The sequence below is a fragment of the Lissotriton vulgaris genome, chromosome 3_1 (assembly GCF_964263255.1).
Source record: "Lissotriton vulgaris chromosome 3_1, aLisVul1.2, whole genome shotgun sequence".
In the NCBI taxonomy this organism is placed as follows: Eukaryota; Metazoa; Chordata; class Amphibia; order Caudata; family Salamandridae; genus Lissotriton; species Lissotriton vulgaris.
In genome coordinates, this window is record NC_141689.1 from 45,046,414 (window position 1) to 45,068,431 (window position 22,018).

The 22,018-nt window shown below is 49.6% G+C and overlaps 1 protein-coding gene across 1 annotated transcript in view; it reads right to left on the bottom strand.

Annotated features, from left to right (window-relative positions):
- Positions 1–5,879, bottom strand: part of GGT6 (gamma-glutamyltransferase 6) — a 126,957-nt gene extending 121,078 nt beyond the window's left edge. The window contains exon 1 of the mRNA XM_086960044.1: positions 5,701–5,879. Within this exon, the coding sequence (XP_086816170.1) occupies positions 5,701–5,780 (80 nt within the window). The 5' untranslated portion in view covers positions 5,781–5,879. The remainder of the gene's footprint in view (positions 1–5,700) is intronic.
- Between the last annotated feature and the right edge of the window lie 16,139 nt (positions 5,880–22,018).

Below are 22,018 nucleotides of genomic sequence, written 5' to 3' on the forward strand. Positions count from 1 at the left end.
GCACAGTCACAACCAGCTCCAGTGGCGGTGCGTCCATTGGGGGCGTTGCCCCACTAGCCATGGACGACCGTCACGTCGACCGTGTGATTAACACAATTCAAAAATAAAATACATTATTGAGCGCACTCACACAAAAAGTCTGTACTGCAGTAGCTCTCAGAGAAAGCTGTATTGTTGAGACAAGCCCGACAGAATCATCGGACGTCATCGCGGAAGGGTGCGGGGGTGGGCCTGCAATAATGAGTGACAGTGACTGAGTGACACAGCAGAAGAAATAGCGCAGCAGGCAGGGCAGCAGCAGTGTGTGCGCATTTTGGACAAGTCATTTTTTTGACTTGCCCACGCATGCGCACACACGCAGTAGCCCCTTCCCTCCTCCTCCCCCCCTAGCACTGAGACAGACAGGGACCCGGGTCCCCCGGGTCTCAATATGGGCAGTTTTAGCCCTGCTCTTTGCCAATCCTGGCGCAGTGGCACTGTTAATGCTGCGCCAGGATTGGCTGAGTAAGTTACTGCGGACTTCAGCTGGATGGACCCTTCTAGAAGTTACTACGTGTAACAGAAAGGTCACAACGTAAAGAAATAAAACCCACCATTGAATCTGTAATTTGGAGGCGGGACGCTGCCTACATGCCAGGACCCAGCCAGGAGCAGCAGGAGATGAGGCGGCGGCGCGGTCGTGGAGGAAGGTAAGTGAAGTTTTTTTATTTTATATAGATAGATTTATTTTCCACTTCTCTCCACTCCTTCCCCCTGTGCGAAAGCACCCGCCCGTTTTGCCAGCCACAACTTCCATGGCACCCTCCCTGAGCCCGGGCACAGGTCACGTCCTTGTTACTGGGGCAGTGTGATAAAATTTCCGACACACAGAGATTTTGGGCCCGATGTAGGTAGCCCAAAATACCGATTTTCGGCCGTTTCCGATCGGTAAAGGGCTACCGGGATGTAGGGGCACATTTTCGGTAATTTTACCGAATCGGTATCATTACCGAATCGGTATATTTACCGATTCGGTAATATGTACCGAATCGGTAAAATAATTACCGATTCGGTAATATTTACCGATTCGTTAAAATTACCGAAAATGCAATGTAGGTAGGCAATGTACCTTCTGCACATGGCTTACAGAATCGGTATTTTACCATGGAATACAAATCCATGGTAAAATACCGATTCCGGTGTGCATGCACATGTGTGCATGCACACCTATGTCATGTGACAGGCAGACCTGCCCTTAGGGCAGGTATGCCTGCCACATGGCACCTGTGCCTGTTTTGGGGGTGCTAGAGGGTGTCAAAGTGACACCCCCTGCACCCTTGTGAATTCTTTAATTACCGATTCGGTAAATACCGAATCGGTAATGCCTAATCATTCCTATGGGCTTCAAAGCCCATAGGAATGAATGGGCATTACCGATTCAGTATTTACCGAATCGGTAATTAAAGAATTGTTAAGGATTCGGTAACGAATCCAGATGTTGGGACCTACATCCCATTTACCGATTTTGAAATACCGAATCGGTAAGATTCGGTATTTCTAAATCGGTAAATGGGATTTACCTACATCGGGCCCTAAGTGCCTGCCTGCATGGTACACATATCACATGCCAAGGATGATGAATGCCATCTACACTTGTTTTTATGATGAGGTGCCTGCTATGCACACGCACACTCATATTTATTCGTGAAGAAATCTCTTATGTACACACGTGAAGAAGTGCATTATACACGCGTTTGTTGGCAAATAAAAGCATGAAACAGACCTGTTATATGCAGATGAAGTGCTCGATGGACTTGTTACATTTTAATTAAGTGCTCTTAAGGCACACTTGTTTAATTGTCCTGAAGGCCTGTTGTGAAGGGCCTGATTCACACTTGCTTATGACGAAGGGTTGGATTCGTTCATAGTACTTTAGGCTCGCATAAAGCCTTGATTAACCAATTACACCTTCCATGTCGGATTTATTTGTAGATGGACTGTAGTGTAGCAGTGTATTTTTGTCCATATGTGCCATTCTTTCTTTTTCAAATACGCAGAAAATATTTTCATTTGTTCCCCCTTGTCTACAAGCTGTTTCTGATCATGAACAGTAAGGCATTGCTTTTGTACCGTTCAGTACCTCCTGCTAGCACAATTAGTAAGGGCGGAATATTTTACACATGCACAAATGTTAGAAAGCATGTTTGATTTTTAATTATGTGTTCCACTGCAATATTCATTGAGAGAAATCCGGGTACAATCACGATCGCAATTTGAAACAGGGAAAGGTATTTAAAAGGCTAAATTCTATTTTATTGGTTTAGTTTGCCTGGAATCACACATGTATTTTTTGAACAATGCTTTCTTGCTCAGTGAATTAAAACGGGGGTCCCATATGAAATTCAAAATCTGGAAAACTTAATGACATAACAAGTCATGTGGTGTGGTATTGGGAATACTGGGTGCGGGAACTGTGAGCACAATATTACTAGGGGATAATGTACCTAGTAAAATTGAGTGCATTTTGAGTTGAGGTTGTGGGCACCGGCACACGGGCTGCCTAGCCCCCACCTCACCCCTCCTACAGCACAGGGAGAGCATGGAACGCTCTGCATGCCGTTTAACAACACCCCCTCCAAACCCCAGATACCCTCCTCGCCCATGTCCCTGGCCGGCAGCAATCCCCCACTTCCATTTACCACCTGCTGAATGGAGGTAGCAGGGAGCAGAAATGGTCTGTTATTCAGCCTGGAATGGGGATCCCCATGCTGCTTTTGACCTAGTAAAGCAGGTCAGCAGGTCTGCGTGCTATTAGCCATTCCAGGCAGAATAACTTGTAACTGGACTGTATGGAGTTGCATTTACTGGCAGGATTCGGCGATCCCAGACCCAGAAATTGCAGCACCCCTGCAAAGTGCAACTCGTAATTGGGGCATAAACAAGAATAGTCTGAGCATTGAATCTAAAAGACCATCATTTGAGCAAATGCAGGGTGAGATCGAAACCGGCCAGTCTGATGCTTGAAGCTGTAAATGGCGCTTCTGTATGACTTTACAACTTAGCTGAAATTCAATAATGTAACTGCTCAAAACAATATATATATATTTTAGGACTTGATGCCCATCAGTGAAGGGCCAGATAAATCTATTTAATATATACATACATAATTCATTTGATTTTAAGTCTGGTGCTTTAAGGTTTTTAGTTGACTTCCAGCATTGGGGAAAACGTCTTTTCAAGGATTTTTGCTTGTAGTTATCTGAGCAGGTAATAGTGTTGTTGTGCCGATTTATTGACGCGATATGCTGACTGGAATACATTATTAGTTGTTGCTGGAAGGAATCTGTTCCATCACACTATGTCACTCTAGGACTTTTTGCATGGCGTGGCATGCAAAAAAATGGATTTAACCAAGATCTGTGAATGGGGGTGAATGTTTGATTTGTTCCGCATAACGACTGAAGGTTTGGAGCTGGTTTCTGGCATGTTAAACATGTAATACTCCCCTGTGGTTGGTTTCCAGTTCCCTGGGCGAGGCAGGTTTGCCCGTTATACATGTGGGTGCTGCTGAGCTCATGTCCTGGGCTGGGAACCTTATGTTCAAGGCTATTTTTCAGCACCTTATTCCTTTTTCATGTTTTTCACGTTTCCATATTGCCTCTTGGAGTCGTGGTACAGCACTGTGGCTTATAAATAAATGCTCCCTTTGATATTACTCAGCAATGCATTGCATCTCGAACTCTGTTATGAAGCTCTTTGGTTATACAGAATAAGAAGCTATCTATGTTATTTGACATCTCTTAATGTAATAACTGCACTTTCATAATTGCTATATTACCTTCTTTCTTTCTCAAATTTGCTGGAAAATGCACCATTTGTCCACTCTTTTTTCAAAATTTTCTCGGGGGAAAGCCTCCGAACCCCCCCTTAGGTTGTTCGAGCTCGCAGTATGACAATTTTACGCCACACCACTTTCAAAGGTCACCAGCCGCCACTGACCAGCTCCCAACCTGAACAAGTGCACCATCACCTGTATACCCTCCCACCTCAGCTGTACTGTCACAGTAAGCTCCTCGCCTGTCCAGGTGCACCATTATGGGTATGCCCTCCCTCGTCACCTGTACCTGTTCATATTCACCTGTAGTCCTCTCACCTGTCTTTGTGCAACGTCAAATACAGCTACTCACTTGTACAGGTGCACGGTCACCTGTACCCCGTCATACCCAGCTCCTCACTTGTACAGGTAGACTGTCACAGCCAGCTCCTCACTTGTACAGGTAGACTGTCACAGCCAGCTCCTCACTTGTACAGGTAGACTGTCACAGCCAGCTCCTCACTTGTATAGGTAGACTGTCACAGCCAGCTCCTAATCTATACAGGTAGACTGTCACACCCAGCTCCTCACTTATACAGGTAGACTGTCACAGCCAGCTCCTCACTTGTATAGGTAGACTGTCACAGCCAGCTCCTAATCTATACAGGTAGACTGTCACAGCCAGCTCCTTATCCGAATCTGTACAGGTGCACCCTCACCTTTCCCCTCTCACCTGTACAGGTGCACCCTCACCTGTACCTCCCCCCTCACCTGTACCCCCCTCTCCTGTACAGGTGCCCCCTCACCTGTACAGGTGCACCATCAGCTGCGGCTCCCCCTCTCACCTGAACAGGTGCACCATCACTCTCAGCTCCCCCTCACCTGTACAGGTGCACGGTCACCTGTGGCACCCCCTCACCTGTACAGGTGCACAGTCACCTGTGGCCCCCCTCACCTTTACAGGTGCACCGTCACCCTCAGCCCCGCTCACCTGTCCCCCCTCACCTGTGGGCCCCCCTCACCTGTACAGGTGCACCGTCACCCTCAGCTCCCCCCTCACCTGTGGCTCCCACCGCTCACCTGTACAGGTGCACCATCACATGCGGCTCCCCCTCTCACCTGTACAGGTGCACCGTCACCCTCAGCTCCCCCTCACCTGTACAGGTGTGCACCGTCACTCTCAGCTTCCCCTCACCTGTACAGGTGCACGGTCACCTGTGGCCCCCCTCACCTGTAAAGGTGCACAGTCACCTGTGGCCCCCCTCACCTTTACAGGTGCACCGTCACCCTCAGCCCCCCTCACCTGTCCCCCCCTCACCTGTGGGTCCCCTCACCTGTACAGGTGTACCGCCACCCTCAGCCCCCCTCACCTGTCCCCCCCCCTCACCTGTGGGCCCCCCTCACCTGTACAGGTGCACCGTCACCCTCAGCCCCCCCTCACCTGTACAGGTGCACCGTCACCCTCAGCCCCCCCTCACCTGTACAGGTGCACCATCACCCTCAGCCCCCCCTCACCTGTACAGGTGCACAGTCACCTGTGGACCCCTCACCTTTACAGGTGCTTTACAGGTGCACCGTCACCCTCAGCCCCCCTCACCTGTCCCCCCTCACCTGTGGGCCCCCCTCACCTTTTCAGGTGCACCGTCACCCTCAGCCCCCCTCACCTGTGGCCCCCCTCACCTGTACAGGTGCACCCTCACCTGTCCCCTCTCACCTGAACAGGTGTACCCTCACCTGTACCATCACACCCAGCTCCTCACATGTACAGGTGTACCCTCACGCCCCGCCCCCTCTCACCTGTACAGGTGCACCGTCACCCTCAGCCCCCCCTCACCTGTACAGGTGCACCGTCACCCTCAACCCCCCCTCACCTGTACAGGTGCACCGTCACCCTCAGCCCCCCTCACCTGTACAGGTGCACCGTCACGCGCGGCTCCTCGCTGTCCCGCAGCCTCTGGTAGCGCACGCCAGGCCGCTCGGCCTCCATGCCGGGGCTGAGCTGAGGCTGAGCCCGGGCTCGGCTCCCGCTGTCACCCTTCGCTCCCCGTACCTCCCGGCACCTTCCGCCAGCGCCCACGGCGGCCCCGCCCACAAGCCGTCACCAGGGCAACGCGGCCGCGCGCCCCCACAGGGAGGGAGGAGTCCGCTCCAGGGCGACCAGTGAGAGCGCTGACCTGAGCGACCACGCCCACCGAGGCAGAACTCACCTGGAACAAGGCCCCCTCGCGAAGTAAGGCCCTCATGCCACGCCCTAAATGTCCTGGGGCCACGCCCCTCGAGACTGCAGTCACCTGAAACCACGCCCCCCGCGAGGCAATCCACTGGAGTCACGCTTCCCGCGTGCACACAGACCCGTGCGTGACACAGCCAGGAGTGCCCCCCCCCCCCCCCCATTGGCCCGGTCCTCCGGTCTTTGCGGTCTGACGAGTCACCGCCCCCACCTGAAGACACCGGGATGAACCACACCCGAGGTCACTGCCCCCCACCGCAGGGCGCGTGACAGGCGAGGGGCGGCACCTGTTCTCACTCCGAAGCACCAGCCCCCATCCATCCGGGCTGTCATGGTGCTCGGGTCTTGAGCCCTCTCTACCCCTCTCACCGTCCTGCCTCCACCCGGGGGAAACATTGGCGTAAGGGCCAGAGCTGCTGCCCTTGGTGTGGGGGAGCGGGTTCAAGTCTTGGCGTCGCTCAACATCCTGTGATCCTGAGCAAATCTCGTAATCTCCCCGTGCCTGGCAGGAATGAGCGTCTCCTAGTGGGATGTGACTGGTGCTCGTGTAAAGATCCAACGCCCGGGCTCGAGTTTCTGCTATAAACACTGTAACAAACAGAATGAAAGACATTCCAATGAAATGTTCCTTCCGCAGCTTCCCAGCCTCTACTTTGGCTCACCACTGCTCTTCTTTCCCAGAGGTCCCTGTGGGCTCGGAGGGCTCGGCCTCCAGCCTCACTCTCTTTAATTTCTGTTCCCCAGCTTCCAGTCTCTGTTCTTCCACTCTGCGCGTCCATGCCTCTCTGACTGCTGGAGACCAAACCTCCCTCAGTCCAAGGCCCGGGCCAGCTCGGGTGCTGCGGCACGGTGAGGAGCAGGGCCCACCTGGGAACTAAAAACCGCCCCGGAAAAAATGATGCATTCAGCCCCCAGGTGAGGATTGGCAAATGCGCGCTAGAACCGGAGCAACTCTTCCAAGCTGCCGCCAGGATCGCTTCAGATGCACCCCACTGCTGGAGGCCCAAGCCGGCCTTCAAGGGTCTAACCCGGCCTCCTGCGGCGCCTGCCTCTGGGGATTGCCCGCGTGCCCGGCTGCCCAATCCGGCCACGGTGGACAGACACTTGAGTTCACTCTGCCCCTCTACTTACGAGGCTGACACCACTCGACCGTGGAAATTCAACAATCTGACCCACCCCTCAGTGGCACGGAGATCTCGGTACCTGCACTCCTGTTCCATTGGCGCCATCTTGGGGGCACAGCTATCTTTCACCACCTATGTTGACAAAGTGACCTCTGTCTGCTTTTTTATTACCATTGTGATTAAAGAGGTCCTTCCTATTCTCCTGAGAACTTTCAGAAACCTATAGTTCAACTGCTTAGTCTATCTCATGTAGATCAATGCACTGCCCTCTGTCGGTCACCTGCGTGCACTCTTTCCAGCTGCAGGGCACTCAGAGCACAGCCCATGTCTGATCCCGGGATCAAACAGGCCACCTCGAGTCTCCAGCGATCTAGCATTGTTGCCTGGTGTCAAGGAGAAACCACAAGAGCGGTAACTGCAGATGCATAACATCTGTTGAGGGGATGACGATAGCACAGCTTACCTGCTCTGACCATAACCATAGCTGCCTTGACTACTGAACCAACACATTGCAAACTATGTCCTTTCAGAATCTGTCATCATCATCATGGTTCTAATTAAAGAGCCATGAACATTATGTCTTCCCTTTCCTGACATTTACGTACAAAACATGACCAGAGTGAAGAGAAGGATAAAGAAAAAAAATAGAAAATAAAGAAAAAAGATAGCGACATATAGAAATGTTATGTTGCGTAAGTGAGGACTTTGGCGTAACCCTACAAGGTGTGCTTCCAGTGGCGGCTGGTGACATTTGAAAGTGGTGTGCGTAGAAGTTTGGGATGAGTGCACTGTGGCGAGCGAGTGAGGCCAACTGTAACAAGGAGGGTACGTGGGGGGGGGTTTCCCCCCGGGAAACTTTGAAAAAAAGAGTGTGTATATATATATATATATATATATATATATATATATATATATATAATCATTGCAAAACCCAACTTTTCGGAAGGAACCTCACGAACACTGAAATTCGGCTCTCTTATTCTTTAATAGCATCTTGCCAGCAAAATACATTCCTCTGGAGTATTGCTAAACATCTTCCAAATCGTACCAGACGCGTTTCAGGACGAAAAGTCCTTTCTTCAGTGGCTTTTCGGAGGCATGGGGAAACCATTCTCAAGCGTGCTTCATTTATTCAATTGATTTACTCCCGCCCCAATGGGAGTTACTACAAGCATCTTGGGAGTTGAAGTCCACTTTGTTTGCCGCCCTTGTGGGTGAAATCCCAATGTCTTTTTTGTCCGTAAATAAATGATGCTTGGGTTCTGCAATGATTTAATATATATATATATATGTGAGTGCAGCCTGTAACAACAACGCATATAATCAACATTATATTATTCTAAGTTTGTGTTCACGCCTTTACTAGAAGAATTCACCCATGACTGTAGCAGCGCCAACACAATATTCTGTTCTCTGCTATGGTATGCACAATACAGTCTTGCACCAGCGCACTTCCAATCTACCTTACATTATTTCATGACTGTAGCAGCGCCAACACAATATTCCGTACATTATTTCACTTTATCACAATAAATGGTTTTGATGTATACTATTTCACTCCACGCTACACTATCACTTCACCCCACATTGTTTTCACCTGAAATCAAATGTTCGGCTGGTTTGTTTGGTTTTTACATCAAAACCATTTATTGTGATAAAGTGAAATAATGTACAGAATATTGTGTTGGCGCTGCTACAGTCATGGGACATTGCCAGCTAACTCAGAGGTCACTAGAAACTTTCTTGAATGAACAAGAAGGGATTAGTCTCTGACAACCGCAGAGACTAATCCCTAGTTTCCCATAGAGTCGGAACAATGTCTTCTGAGTCATGGACACAATGGATAACCATTTCAGTCAATCGTGCATGCTTCGTTTCTACAGAGGTGCACAGATGGGCGTTTCAATAAAAGGGGTTAATTGAACAGTCTTATTTATCAATCAAGGGATATGATCTGCTACAATTGTAAGACAGAATGCGAAGTATAAAATGTACAGCGTTGGCAGTAAGATAAAATAATACTGTAATAGCATGTTGTGTAGCTATGGCATATATTTGTTAAAATACATACAGAAATCACACAGGCTAAAATACTCAACTGGTGCTTCTACATAATCCTACCCCAGTGTACCTAACCTAAGTCTAGTACAAGGGAAGAAGTAGCTGCTGTTTCAGCTATAGTTTAGTTTGGTTTAGTTTCGCAAGGAGTTGCCAAAAGTTTCTCTAGGTTCTAACCAGCTCTATACCTTGGAATGAGAGAGGTTGGTATCTCTTTCCCAGGACTCGATTCTCGAACACCCTGCAAGGGGAGTCAGACACACTGGAGCTATTCTCTCGGCGAGGAGGATGACAGCATCTGGTCAGTGCGTCAGTTGGGGAGATGACTTCCTTCGGGACTTGCTGTGGCGAGCCACATGCAAGTAGGTAGTCGAATCGCACTGTGCCTTGCCATTAGAAGTGAAGGTATATTTATACCTTGAAGGTGTTTAGGAATGCCAGTATTGATGTAAAAGTCGGGCATATGAACATCATGAATGAAGATGTTCATGCATAATAAATGAGTTCTTGAAGAAATCAATATTCAAGCAAGGAGAAAGTCCCAGCGGCTTAAGAGTCTGGTTTTCCCAGAACTCATTGTGAAGTAGATGAACAGATGTAAGTAGCCATGCCTGTATTTGGGAAGCATGGGCTATGCCTAAATAAGGACTGAATTTCTATGCCTATATAAGGGCAATGTGAATTCTACCTATATAAGGGTATGAATCAGGAAATACATACGGAATCTAAATCTAAACACAACATTCCCCGATACTCGTCCCGAGTCTAGTGAGGCAACGCTACTTTCGCCTCTATGCACCAGCTACCACTGCATGCTTCCCCACCCACGGATGCCACATGTGAACTTGGGTTACTAACAATCCCCTGATCCCATGAAGGGATATGGGGCAATGCGGTAGCAATAACAAACCTACATTTATTATTCACAGTATCACACACACTTTACCCAGAGGATTGCACACCTTTAAGTAAAAGTTTTTATTACTACAGGGATAATTTGTTTCTTAGCATGACTAAAACAATTATAAAGCATATTATGAAAAAAGCAAACAGACACGTTATAATCCCAGCTCCCTGATATACCTCCGTAGAAAAATTGTTGTGCATAGAAATTCATTTTTGTTTTTGTCTCATTAGAGAAGTAATTTAGTTTGGGTGGACATTGCAGTCCAGGGCCGAATTTTTCCAGACAACATTTTTGAAAATGCTGGATGCGTTGCAGTGATGATTTATTATTTCAGCAACCATGAGACCTATATACTTTATTTTTGGGTCAAACATAGGTTTTTGTCCAAATGTGCCTTATTCTTACCTATAAACCACCGCTAAGGTCTCCCCTAGGTACCCCAGGGGGAGGGTGTATTCGAATATTAAGCATGGATGAGCGTCGCCCCACTGCCTTCAAGCAGGAAAAGAAAGGAAAAAATAAAATGATAATAACGTCATTTTATTTTGTCCTTCTGCTGCAGCAGCCGGCATGAGGCGACGGGGCGGGGCTGAAGAGCAGAGGAGGAGGGTACAACCCTCGTGAGTGCGCAATGACTGGCGTGAGGCGACGGGGCGGGGCTGAAGAGCAGAGGAGGAGGGTACAACCCTCCTGAGTGCGCAATGACTGGCGTGAGGCGACGGGGCGGGGCTGAAGAGCAGGGGAGGAGGGTACAACCCTCCTAAGTGCGCAATGACTGGCGTGAGGCGACGGGGCGGGGCTGAAGAGCAGGGGAGGAGGGTACAACCCTCCTAAGTGCGCAATGACTGGCGTGAGGCGACGGAGCGGGGCTGAAGAGCAGGGGAGGAGGGTACAACCCTCCTAAGTGCGCAATGACTGGCGTGAGGCGACGGGGCGGGGCTGAAGAGCAGGGGAGGAGGGTACAACCCTCCTAAGTGCGCAATGACTGGCGTGAGGCGACGGGGTGGGGCTGAAGAGCAGGGGAGGAGGGTACAACCCTCCTAAGTGCGCAATGACTGGCGTGAGGCGACGGGGCGGGGCTGAAGAGCAGGGGAGGAAGGTACAACCCTCCTAAGTGCGCAATGACTGGCGTGAGGCGACGGGGCGGGGCTGAAGAGCAGGGGAGGAGGGTACAACCCTCCTAAGTGCGCAATGACTGGCGTGAGGCGACGGGGCGGGGCTGAAGAGCAGGGGAGGAGGGTACAACCCTCCTAAGTGCGCAATGACTGGCGTGAGGCGACGGGGCGGGGCTGAAGAGCAGGGGAGGAGGGTACAACCCTCCTAAGTGCGCAATGACTGGCGTGAGGCGACGGGGCGGGGCTGAAGAGCAGGGGAGGAGGGTACAACCCTCCTAAGTGCGCAATAACTGGCGTGAGGCGACGGGGCGGGGCTGAAGAGCAGGGGAGGAGGGTACAACCCTCCTAAGTGCGCAATGACTGGCGTGAGGCGACGGGGCGGGGCTGAAGAGCAGGGGAGGTGGGTACAACCCTCCTAAGTGCGCAATGACTGGCGTGAGGCGACGGGGCGGGGCTGAAGAGCAGGGGAGGAAGGTACAACCCTCCTAAGTGCGCAATGACTGGCGTGAGGCGACGGGGTGGGGCTGAAGAGCAGGGGAGGAGGGTACAACCCTCCTAAGTGCGCAATGACTGGCGTGAGGCGACGGGGCGGGGCTGAAGAGCAGGGGAGGAGGGTACAACCCTCCTAAGTGCGCAATGACTGTTTGGCCAACCCTCCCAGGCCACACTAAACAGTCATGCACATTTTTCCTGTTCTCTGCGCAGGCTGCATTATAGACTGCATGGAGAACATGCCCACTCCTCTAGCCCCTCTCTGAGCTCAGACCAATCACACGCCGTATCACTGCGCTCAGGTCAATCACAATGCTGCATTGCAGAGTTGTGATTGGTTGCGGAGAGTGTGGGAACCCTGGTGCTTCTCGTTCCTGGAAGACAAGAGCAGGAGCACAGACTCAGGACCTGGCGGGAAGGTGTTTAACATTTTTTTTATTGTGACCCACGCAGCCCCCTCCTCGCACCCACCTTCCGCGAGCCATGCCGGTCGCCACTGTATAAAAGATGTTTTATATGCCCTGGTGAGGGGCAAACGGCCAATTTCGTTTCCCCCATTGTTGCACATTAACTCCATAGGTTAACATGGGAGGATTTTATTTAACTTCAATAAAAACTACTGACAGGATGGAGCTAAAATGATATTTCAATATGTCAAAATATTAGAATAAATCAAATAACTTGCCAATGGTTACATTTATTATAACTACGACAGAAAAAAGGTTATAGACCTTGCTTTTTGGTGAGCCAAAATCCCGCCCTGGAGCGGCCACTCCTGATTGGCCCTGGAGCTGCCTCGCCTGATTGGCCCTGGAGCTGCCTCGCCTGATTGGCCCTGGAGCTGCCTCTCCTGATTGTCCGGCCTATGACAGGATGCGCCAAACTACTCTGATGAGGTGTGAAGTGGCCTTAAGTTAGACAAAGGAGACATCCGGTTGGAGGAGATCTGCAGCTGCCAAGCACAGGACGGAAAGGGGCCTGGGTAGCCAAAGTGGTCTTCAAAGAGAGAATGACATCTAAGACAGGACCCAGGTCCGCCCCCACTTCCTGCACCCAAAGTCAGATGGGAGCCCCGGTTTTTAAATTAGCAGAGCGGCTGGAAGGGGGTAGTGTAAGGAAAAGTAGACAGTTTTGTAGGTTGGGTTAGCCAGACCTTACGCTCCAGGAGAGATTTTCTTTATTTTGGTTTTTAAAGAACAGTGCTTTCTGGGCCAAGATTCTGCCAAACTTCAGGGGAAGTGGAAATCGTGAGAGAGCCACCTTGCATCCCATTGGTCAGGGGTGCCCCAACATTTTCCAGCGCAGAAGCTTGGATAAATATGGGAGAGCTGCCCAGCAACTTAGATCCCTGTTTGAAAGAAACAAGAAGAAGGATAGCCCTGCTGGACCCCTGGACTGTACCTGGAAGATTGCACTATGAAGGACTGTGCCTGCTGCACACTTTGGGCTTCAGGATTTTGCCTGACTCTTAAAGTTTTAGGAGAGGACTCCCTGAAAGCAGCAGGTCAAAGAGCTCCACCTGCATCATATCCACCAAGAAGAACCCAGCTGGACAGTGTTCAGTAGACTTTTAAGGATTTGGCCAGGTACATTGTGGGTCTTGTAATCCCAACTTCCAAATGAGCAACTCAGATATTCTGGAACCTTGGATTGGTGTTGTGGACCCTGAAAGACCTAAAAGGAACATCTGGAGAAGGAGGACTGGCCTGCTGGACCTCTGGACTACAGAAGGGAGGACTGCATTAGTTAGGACTGTGGGCACCTTGCACCAGTCCAGACAACCCTTCTTGTGATTTAAGAGGTCTTAGACAACCTTAGAAAGCTCTTTAAGTTGTAGCTGTATAGAGCAGCCTTCAGACTTAGTCCAGAAGGACAGTAAAACAGCTTGTTATACCAGAATTCAATCTTGTAGTATGGATTAAGTGAAAAAGAACCGCACCAAGTATTTATAAAAAATATGTATTTATTATATAATACTCTCTAGTACGTTCCAATATCTCCAACATGGAGAAAACCACAATGCACACAACTACTTTAGCAAATAAACACAGTAAATAGCACAGAATACACAGTGGCCCCAGGGGGGACCAAACCATATACTAAGAAAGTGGTATAAGGACCACACCTCAAGTCAAGACAATGTTGAGAGGATGTAGAAGTGCTGGTACCCCAATGACCCACCCAAGCTGAGTAAACAGGGACCCTACGGAGTGCGTGTGCAGTGTGGAAACACCACTGCGTGCGCCGTACAACTCTATGTGCAAGTCGTGGTGGGATTTTTAAAGATTAAGGACCCTTCCCAGTGGACACTGAAGAAACCCTGTGGAGGACAGAAGTTTGGAGAGCCACCCCACCTGTAGATACCCTAGTTCCCATGTTACCTATACCAGGCAAGCCTGGTGCATTACTGTGAAGCGGTGTTGGAAACCGCCGTTAAACCCAATGGAGGACTTCAAGAAAGTGCCGATGGTGAAGAAGGAGAAAGTGTCTGGTGGAATCCAAGGAGGAATTCTTGATGAGAGGTACCTGCAAGCAGAGGGGAGGAGATATGTTACTCAGGGGTGACCAGGAGACTTGGAGGACAAATGACCTCCGATGTCGGGTGTTGCAGGTTGGATGACGATGACCTTGACTCTGCAGATGTGAGGACCAGGCAATGCTGAGGAGGACCAGCAGCCATAAATTAGCTACCCCACGAAGGATATGGAGTGCTGAGGGGGTCGTTGTCCGGCGGGAGCACTAACAAGCCTTGGCAAAGGCAAACCACCCGGAATCAAAGAAGGAGCTACGTTAGGACCAGCAAGGTCCAGGGGACTCACCAAAGGCAGGGGAGCCAGGGCAGACCCTAAGTAATCAGCGGAGCCCAAAAGAAACAAGTGTGAACCTCAAGCAGACCCACAGGCTGGAGGCACTGGAGTCACAAGAGGACCTAAAGCAGCTCACTAAAAGATGCAGGCACGATGCACATGGTTCGTTGTGGCTGAAGATTCTTGTCACTGGAGGTGCTCGAGGTTAGGTCTCCTTGGATCCCGAAGATCTTCTTGCAAAAAATCCAACAAGCCTTTGCAACTGCAAGTTAGATGCAGTGCACATGGAGTTCAGTTATTGAAACCTCCACAAGGGATACGGGTCTCAAACTAGGTGAGAGGGCAGGGCAGGCGTTTGGAGCTTTGGAAAATGACCACTTGTGTTGCAGAGCCCACGGAGTCCGGAGGAGCTCAGGATCAGCAGACCGGTCGACTTAGTTGCAGTGCCTGCAAATGCAGGGGAGTGACTCCTTCACTCCGAGGGAGATTACTTCAGGTGTTTTTGATGCTTCACAGGACTTGGAAAGTTCCTGTTTGATGCACAGACAATGCAGCAGACTGGAAGGGAGACCAATTCAGGCCCAAAAGAAGTCTAGCATGCCCAGACCGTAGAAGTGCAGTGGTGTCTGATCTAAATATTATCCCACGACAAATCTAGGGACCTACACCCAGGTAAGCCCTTAAGTACCCTAGGGAAAGGTTTGGGAAGAATCAGGGAACCCTCCCAGGGGGGGTCTCGACAGGGGGGAGGTTACTCCCATGTCCTTTGTCCAGTTTCACACCAGACCGGAAGCCAACGGCTCCCAGAACTTTTTTGAACTGCACTATGTACAGGGACACCAAGTGTGTCCCTCATGCAGACTTTCTGCCACTGGCAAGCGCACCCACCCGGTCCCGATGTACTAAATCCTGTCGGGTAGGAGGTCCACCTCCCTGTCACAGGATGCCTATTGATCCACCTTCCTCTGTTTGAGCTTGGCCCTGCAGCAGGAGGGCAGAAATGTGTCTCTGGTAGGCAACTACCATTTTGTGCTGTCTGGGTCAAGAAGACTGGTACCGAGAACACTGAGAGCCTGACGGAGGCCTTTTACAGTACCTGAAATCATACCTCCATCAAGGTGTGGGGGTATGATTCCAACATGTTTGATACCAAACATGATAGGATTCGTTGCCGCCGTTTTCGAGATGGTAATCATGTAATTACGCGGTGCCACTCTATATAGTATATGGCTGCTTCACTGACAACTCCGGAGAATGGACTTCGTAGGCTGCAGAGGTGTCCTGCTCATGCAGGGGCACCCTCTCACTTAGAACCAAGCACCCTGCCTTCAGGATTGCAAAGGCCTGCTATAGGGGTCACTTATAGGTTTTAAGTGCAGTGACCCTTAGATATAGTAAACCTATATCTTCATTAAATGGTGCATGCACCAACTTACACACGCTGCAATGGCAGGCCTGTAGTTCCATTTTGCATGGTCCCCATGGGTGGCATCATACATGTTTCACCCCATGGGAAACCTCTGGGGTACCTATGCCCTGGGTACCTTGGTAGTATATACTAGGGGCTGATAAGGGTACCCCAGTATCCAATATGGGATGCACCTAAGTACTCAACACAACAATTTAGGGAGAAAGCAGAGATACTGGGGTCCTGATTAGCAGGATCCCAGCCAGACTAGTCAAAATACAGCTTAGCACCAGGCAGTAAGTGGGGGTTACCATAGAGGTAGATTCTACTTTACTAAAAGGACCTCAACTGCAACACTGACAAAGCTTCACAACAAAAAGACATTGCCTGTCGTAAAGGATAAGGAGTGGACTCCCTGATCAGCAACTGGTGATATTGCTGTTCCATAGAAAGTATCCTGTAGAAGGACAGATGCAATGCTCTGCATTGTTTCTGGTGCTCATGAAGAGGTTGAATAACTATTCCCTTATCTAGATAAGGCACCGGGGCTGTTCCAGATGTACGTCCAAGATGACTTCAGTTGTACAGTTTCTGCACCAGAGCACAGGTTTTATGTGTCTATCATCCATTTTATGAAATGTGAGCATCCAGTGCTCGCTGAGTTCAGATAGCCAAGCATGTCCCATGTATCCTGCTAGTCTCTCTCCGCAGTATCGTTCAGCTGGATATGTTACTCCACGTTGTTGATTTCCTTGTCGGGACAAGAGTAAGGTTATGATGCCACACCGATTAGCATTATGATGATTGCAAATCCTCCGTAAACGCTGCAAAAGAGAGAATGAAAAAATGACGGAATCAAACATAATACTGCTTTCAATCCAGTCACCAGACCCAATGTTCTTAAAAAGATGAACAACACCCGTTGTCACATTCAAATTAAATATTGCTTGAATGATATCTGCAAAATGCGTTGGGTATTGTGTATGTAACAGACTCTGAATTTCCTAAGAAATTCTGGATGTTTGCAGATTATAAACCTCAATCACTGAAGTCAAAGGAAATTCTTTTTGCAGCATAACATCCAGTAGCTTGTTTAAATAAAACACACAGATTTCATGCATGTACTAGGCCAATGGATAGAAGATATATTGAGGCAGAGGATACAAGGCCCTTCCACAGCACTGCATTGTTTCTGAAACTGTTATCAGGTATGGCTGGCCGGGCCTCAAACCACAGCAATACATTTTTTTTAAATAAATGAGAACCTTTAATCGGAAGTTCACGATGTGTTGGAATGGATGCAATGGGGGAAACTGATAAAACACAACTTAACACTGGCTTCAAAACGCTAAGCATTCGATGCAATGATTTGGTGTCACACAGAAGGGAGTGTTCAAGAGGGTTTCTGCAATTCGCTGTCCTGATATACAAAGGGTCGTCTTCATTTTCATTCAAACAGATGTGGGGGAAAGGATATTTCCATGACTGGAATAATTGTGACGTGTGCATAATTTCATACCAGCAAATGGATTTATATTTTTGACAGCCGTCAAAATGAAACATTGTAATGGGCAAAACAATACAGTGTATTAGCCAGGAAATACGTGGATTGTCACGGACTATAAATGGTGAGTCTTCCACTTGTTCTATACTTAATAGAGTGTATATGGATTCTTTTGAAGACAATGTTCTTTGTGCAAGTGTCATGGCTGTCTCATTGAGAAGTTGTTAAGGGACAAAACCCGAGCTAAGTGTCTGTAATGCCCAGATAGTTGTATCATTGCCCCTAAGTGAGCTTATCTGTGTTGTAATAAATTCAGGTCTCCTTCCAGGAGGTCTAAGGCTGAGGACAAATTGTGATTTAATAAGTACATTCTCTTGGGGAGGAGCCAAGATGGCCGCGGAGACGGACGTGTAGTCTCCCGGCTCCCGGAGCCTTTGTCTCCCGCACAGCCATCCTGTCCACTATCCTGCTACTACGTACCAGCGGGATGTTTGGAAACGTTTCCTGACTCAACTGGTGTTCCTCCGATGTCCCTACCTGTTTGCTAACCTGAGGTTTCGTCGAGATACACGCCGACTCCTCTCCTAGCCCTGGACCCGGGACCCGAGATACAGCGCACCGCCTGTCTCTGCTGCAGCTGCGGGGGCTTATCGATCTGAAACGGCGCTGACATCCTGTGTTGGTCGGATGACTCTGTGGTCGTTTCCTCCGGGCGCTTGTGTTGGGGGCTCTGCTGGCCAGCTGGGAGTCTATTTTACCGCCTCATCTGTGGGACTCTGAAGGTGAGCCGCGCTTTGCTCTCTCCAGTGTCGGAGGTGCCCCCGGCCACCGGGGCTCCTTCCTTGCCTCGCCTCTGCCAGTGCCGAGCGGAGAGAGACGCCCCGATATGAGCTGTCCACCATTGCGGACTTGTCCTGTTCCGCAGGGATTGATTGCCGCACCATAGCGCTGATCTCGCCGGTAATCCTTTGTTGTCCCTGGAGGCAGGATCAAGACGGCTGGCTCCCCTAACAACTATGTCGGACGGCGCCTCGGCTCCTGCCCGGTGTACCCAGCTCGTACCCGCTTGGGAAGCGGACATGTCTACTGCACCTCGTACCGCGGGAGTAATGAATGATCAACAGACATTTACCCGCGCATCTGTGCTTCGTGCTCTTACTCGACTGCGGGACGAGTGGCATGCAAACTTGAGACTGTTGAGGGTGAAACTGGATGGGTTTGTGACTGGATCGTGCTATACTTTGCCTGTTTTCTCTCCTCGCTATGTCTACCAGCCTCCGCTGATCCCTGCCAGTGATACATTGTTGCAGCGGGAGTGTGTGACTAAACAGCAACTTCGCGAGGATACAGAGTGTGAGCTGCGATCTAACTGCCCTGGCGCTGCTACAGTGTCTCTCTCCCCGGTGCGACACTCAACCTCGCTCACGGAGTCCGGGGGCTGCTGCTACAACATCCGACTATCCTTTTATACTGTGCCTATTCAATGGAGACATTGACATCTTCTGCAATGCAAAGAGTTATTATATTGAAAATGCAGCTCCTTCTATGTGTCGGCTCTGGTTGGGACTGGCGACGTCCATTTTGTCCCTGGACATTTCTTCATCATCGAGTGCGGCCATTTTGCCTCTTTGTTCTCACTGAGGCGGGCTTTCTCCTTTTCTCCGACGGTTGTGGCTTCTCACAGGGGGTGGATACATGGGGTCACCCAAGATCGGGCCAGGGCTAGGCGATTTCTTTAGTGTGATGGACGCATTGACGGGCGGGGACTAGGATGGGACTGCTTTTTGTCTGATTTCTTCGCACGCTTGGAAATGACTTTCCCCACCTACAGTATTGCTTACTACTTCTGTCGTGCTGATGGTAATTGGGGTGGGGGATGCTTACGGGGCCGGTGGTGACCGGGAGTATGTTGAACTTTCCTCCTCCCGTCTTGATTGAGAATTGGAGATTGGAATGGTCTTTTCTCACTCTCTATATTCTCTTTCCCACTTGGGGGTTCTCTTGGGGCGACAGGCATGCCTATTGGGGGGGGGGGGGGGGGGGCGTGGCCTTCCGCTGGTATGCAGGGTGGGGGGATGGGATGTGTTTTATGTTTTCTCTTTGTTTCTATGGCCCTCTTTCTTTTTCTTCTCTTCTTCTGTTTCTCTCTCTTCTATTCCTCTTTGCTTCTTTTGGGGTCGGGATTCAGTGTTCTTAGGGAGTTTATTATATCGTATCGTTATGTGACATAGCGGTTGGTTCTAGTTCTTTGATTGTGGTCAATTGCTTTCTGACAAATGCCTTCCTCTATCACGCCTCCTTCCAGGTGCCCCTTGAATGATGATAGCTATCCTGGTCAGTGATTAGCTTCGACTCTCTTCGTAGTTTTATAAATTGTATTCGACAAAATCATAAAATTAAACCTTTTTCTATCCTCATGCTATGGTTCTATGTTCCACACGATACTCTTCGCTCAGAGACTGCTTTAACGGCGTTCTGTCCTATTGGTTCTTTTTTATCCTTTTCCTATATGTCATAGCGGCCGGCCCCGAGGGGTTGTAGGCAGACGCTGTGTATTGTGCATTTTACAAATAAAGGTTTTTAAAAAAAAAATAATAATAAAAAAAAAATAACAAGTACATTCTTTTAGAAAGTGTGTAAATTCTTTTTGCAGCTTCTTTCTCTGAATATTGTTTAATTCACTGCAAATTGCACGTTCCTGTGGGAAGGAATCTTTTGTTTCTTTTAGGATACGGTCCCAGAAGAAATGTAGAAAAATAAATGTTCTCGCTAATTGTGGAAAAGTGTTCTTTAAACAGCTGAAAGACTAGAGTGTTCTAACCACCTTTGGCATAGCTTACCTGCACTATCTGTGGTTATTACTACAGGTGTTGAGCACATATGCTCCTACAAGATCCATGTTGATTCTTGGATAGTGTAAGTGAACAGGGAAGCCATTAGGAGTACATGAGCTGGGCACTTGCCATTACCAGTACCCCAGCTCAAGATGGCTTCACCGTATTAGGGGACGTTTCCTACCAAACATCTCGTTTTAAGAAACCTGCACAGATTCCAGTGTCATATATATTAAAAATTGCACACGGAGGTCCTCTAAAACCTAACAATCCTTAGTGTGGTCACCGACTGGTTTTAGACAGCCTGGCACCACCAGACAGAGTTCTGACCTCCTGGGATGAAAGCCAGCACATTCAGAGGTAGAGAACAAAGACTGTCATGGGCAAAGGTGTACTCACCTCTCCCCGGTCAGGAAGAGCCATCCATGGCGGGAAGCTTCAAAGGCCTTGCCACCTATGAAACATGACCACAGCCTCTCCTGCTAGAAGGAGCAGGCCCCCTCTTGCCCTACCCCCATTTGGCAGCAAGAAAGGTGGGAAATTCAAATTAGAGTAGTAGGTGTGCCCCCTCTGCCAATTCCATCTCTCGGGTGCTGGAGGCAAGGTGAAACACATTTTTCAGTGCCCATCATCTTGAAGATGGAGGGGCTAGAACTATGTGCCCCCTCCCACAGGAGGTGGGTATAATAGAGGGTGTAGACATCCCAGGTAAGGGGCCCTTTGGCCACTACCTGCCATTCCCTTTAAACACCCATAAAATCGTCAAGTCAAGTCAAGTCAAGTCAGATAATTTATATAGCGCACTACATACCCAGAGGGTCTCAAGGCGCTTAGGAAGGGGAGGGGGATTATTTGTCGAATATCCACGTTTTAAGTTGCTTTCTGAATGCTAGGTGGTTCTGAGTAAGGCGAAGGTCAGCGGGGAGTGAGTTCCACGTTTTGGCAGCCAGGTATGAGAAGGATCTGCCTCCCATGGTGGTCTTATTGATGCGAGGTACAGTGGCGAGGGCTTGGTTGGAAGAGCGTAGTTGGCGGGGGGGGGGTAGAAGGACAGTCGTGAGTTGAGGCATTCTGGTCCGATGTCGTAGAGTGATTTGTGTGCGTGGGTTAGCAGTCGGAAAGTGATTCTCTTATTGACGGGTAGCCAGTGGAGGTCTTTCAGGTGGCCAGAGATATGTTCGTTGCGCGGGATGTCTAATATGATCCTGGCTGAGGCGTTTTGGATTCGTTGGAGTTTCTTCTGGAGTTTAGCGGTAGTACCTGCGTAGAGGGTGTTTCCGTAGTCCAGTCGGCTCGTGACCAGAGCGTGGGTGACTGTTTTTCTGGTTTCGGTGGGGATCCAGCGAAATGTTTTTTTGAGCATGCGAAGAACGTTGAAGCAGGATGAGGAGACGGCGCTGACTTGTCTGTTCATTGAGAGTGAAGAATCCAGGATGACGCCTAGGTTCCGTGCGTGGTCTGTCGGGATGGGTGCTTTTCCAAGGGCTTCCGGCCACCAAGAGTCGTCCCATGCAGAGGGGGATGTACCTAAGATGAGGACTTCTGTTTTGTCTGAGTTCAGTTTCTGACGGCTTTGTTTCATCCATTCGGCAACTTCTTTCATTCCTTCGTGTAGGTTAGTTTTGGCGGTGCTGGGGTCATTGGTGAGAGAAAGGATTAGTTGAGTGTCATCCGCGTAAGAGATGATGTTGAGGTTGTGTTGGCGGGCGATGGCTGCGAGGGGGCTCATGTATACGTTGAAGAGTG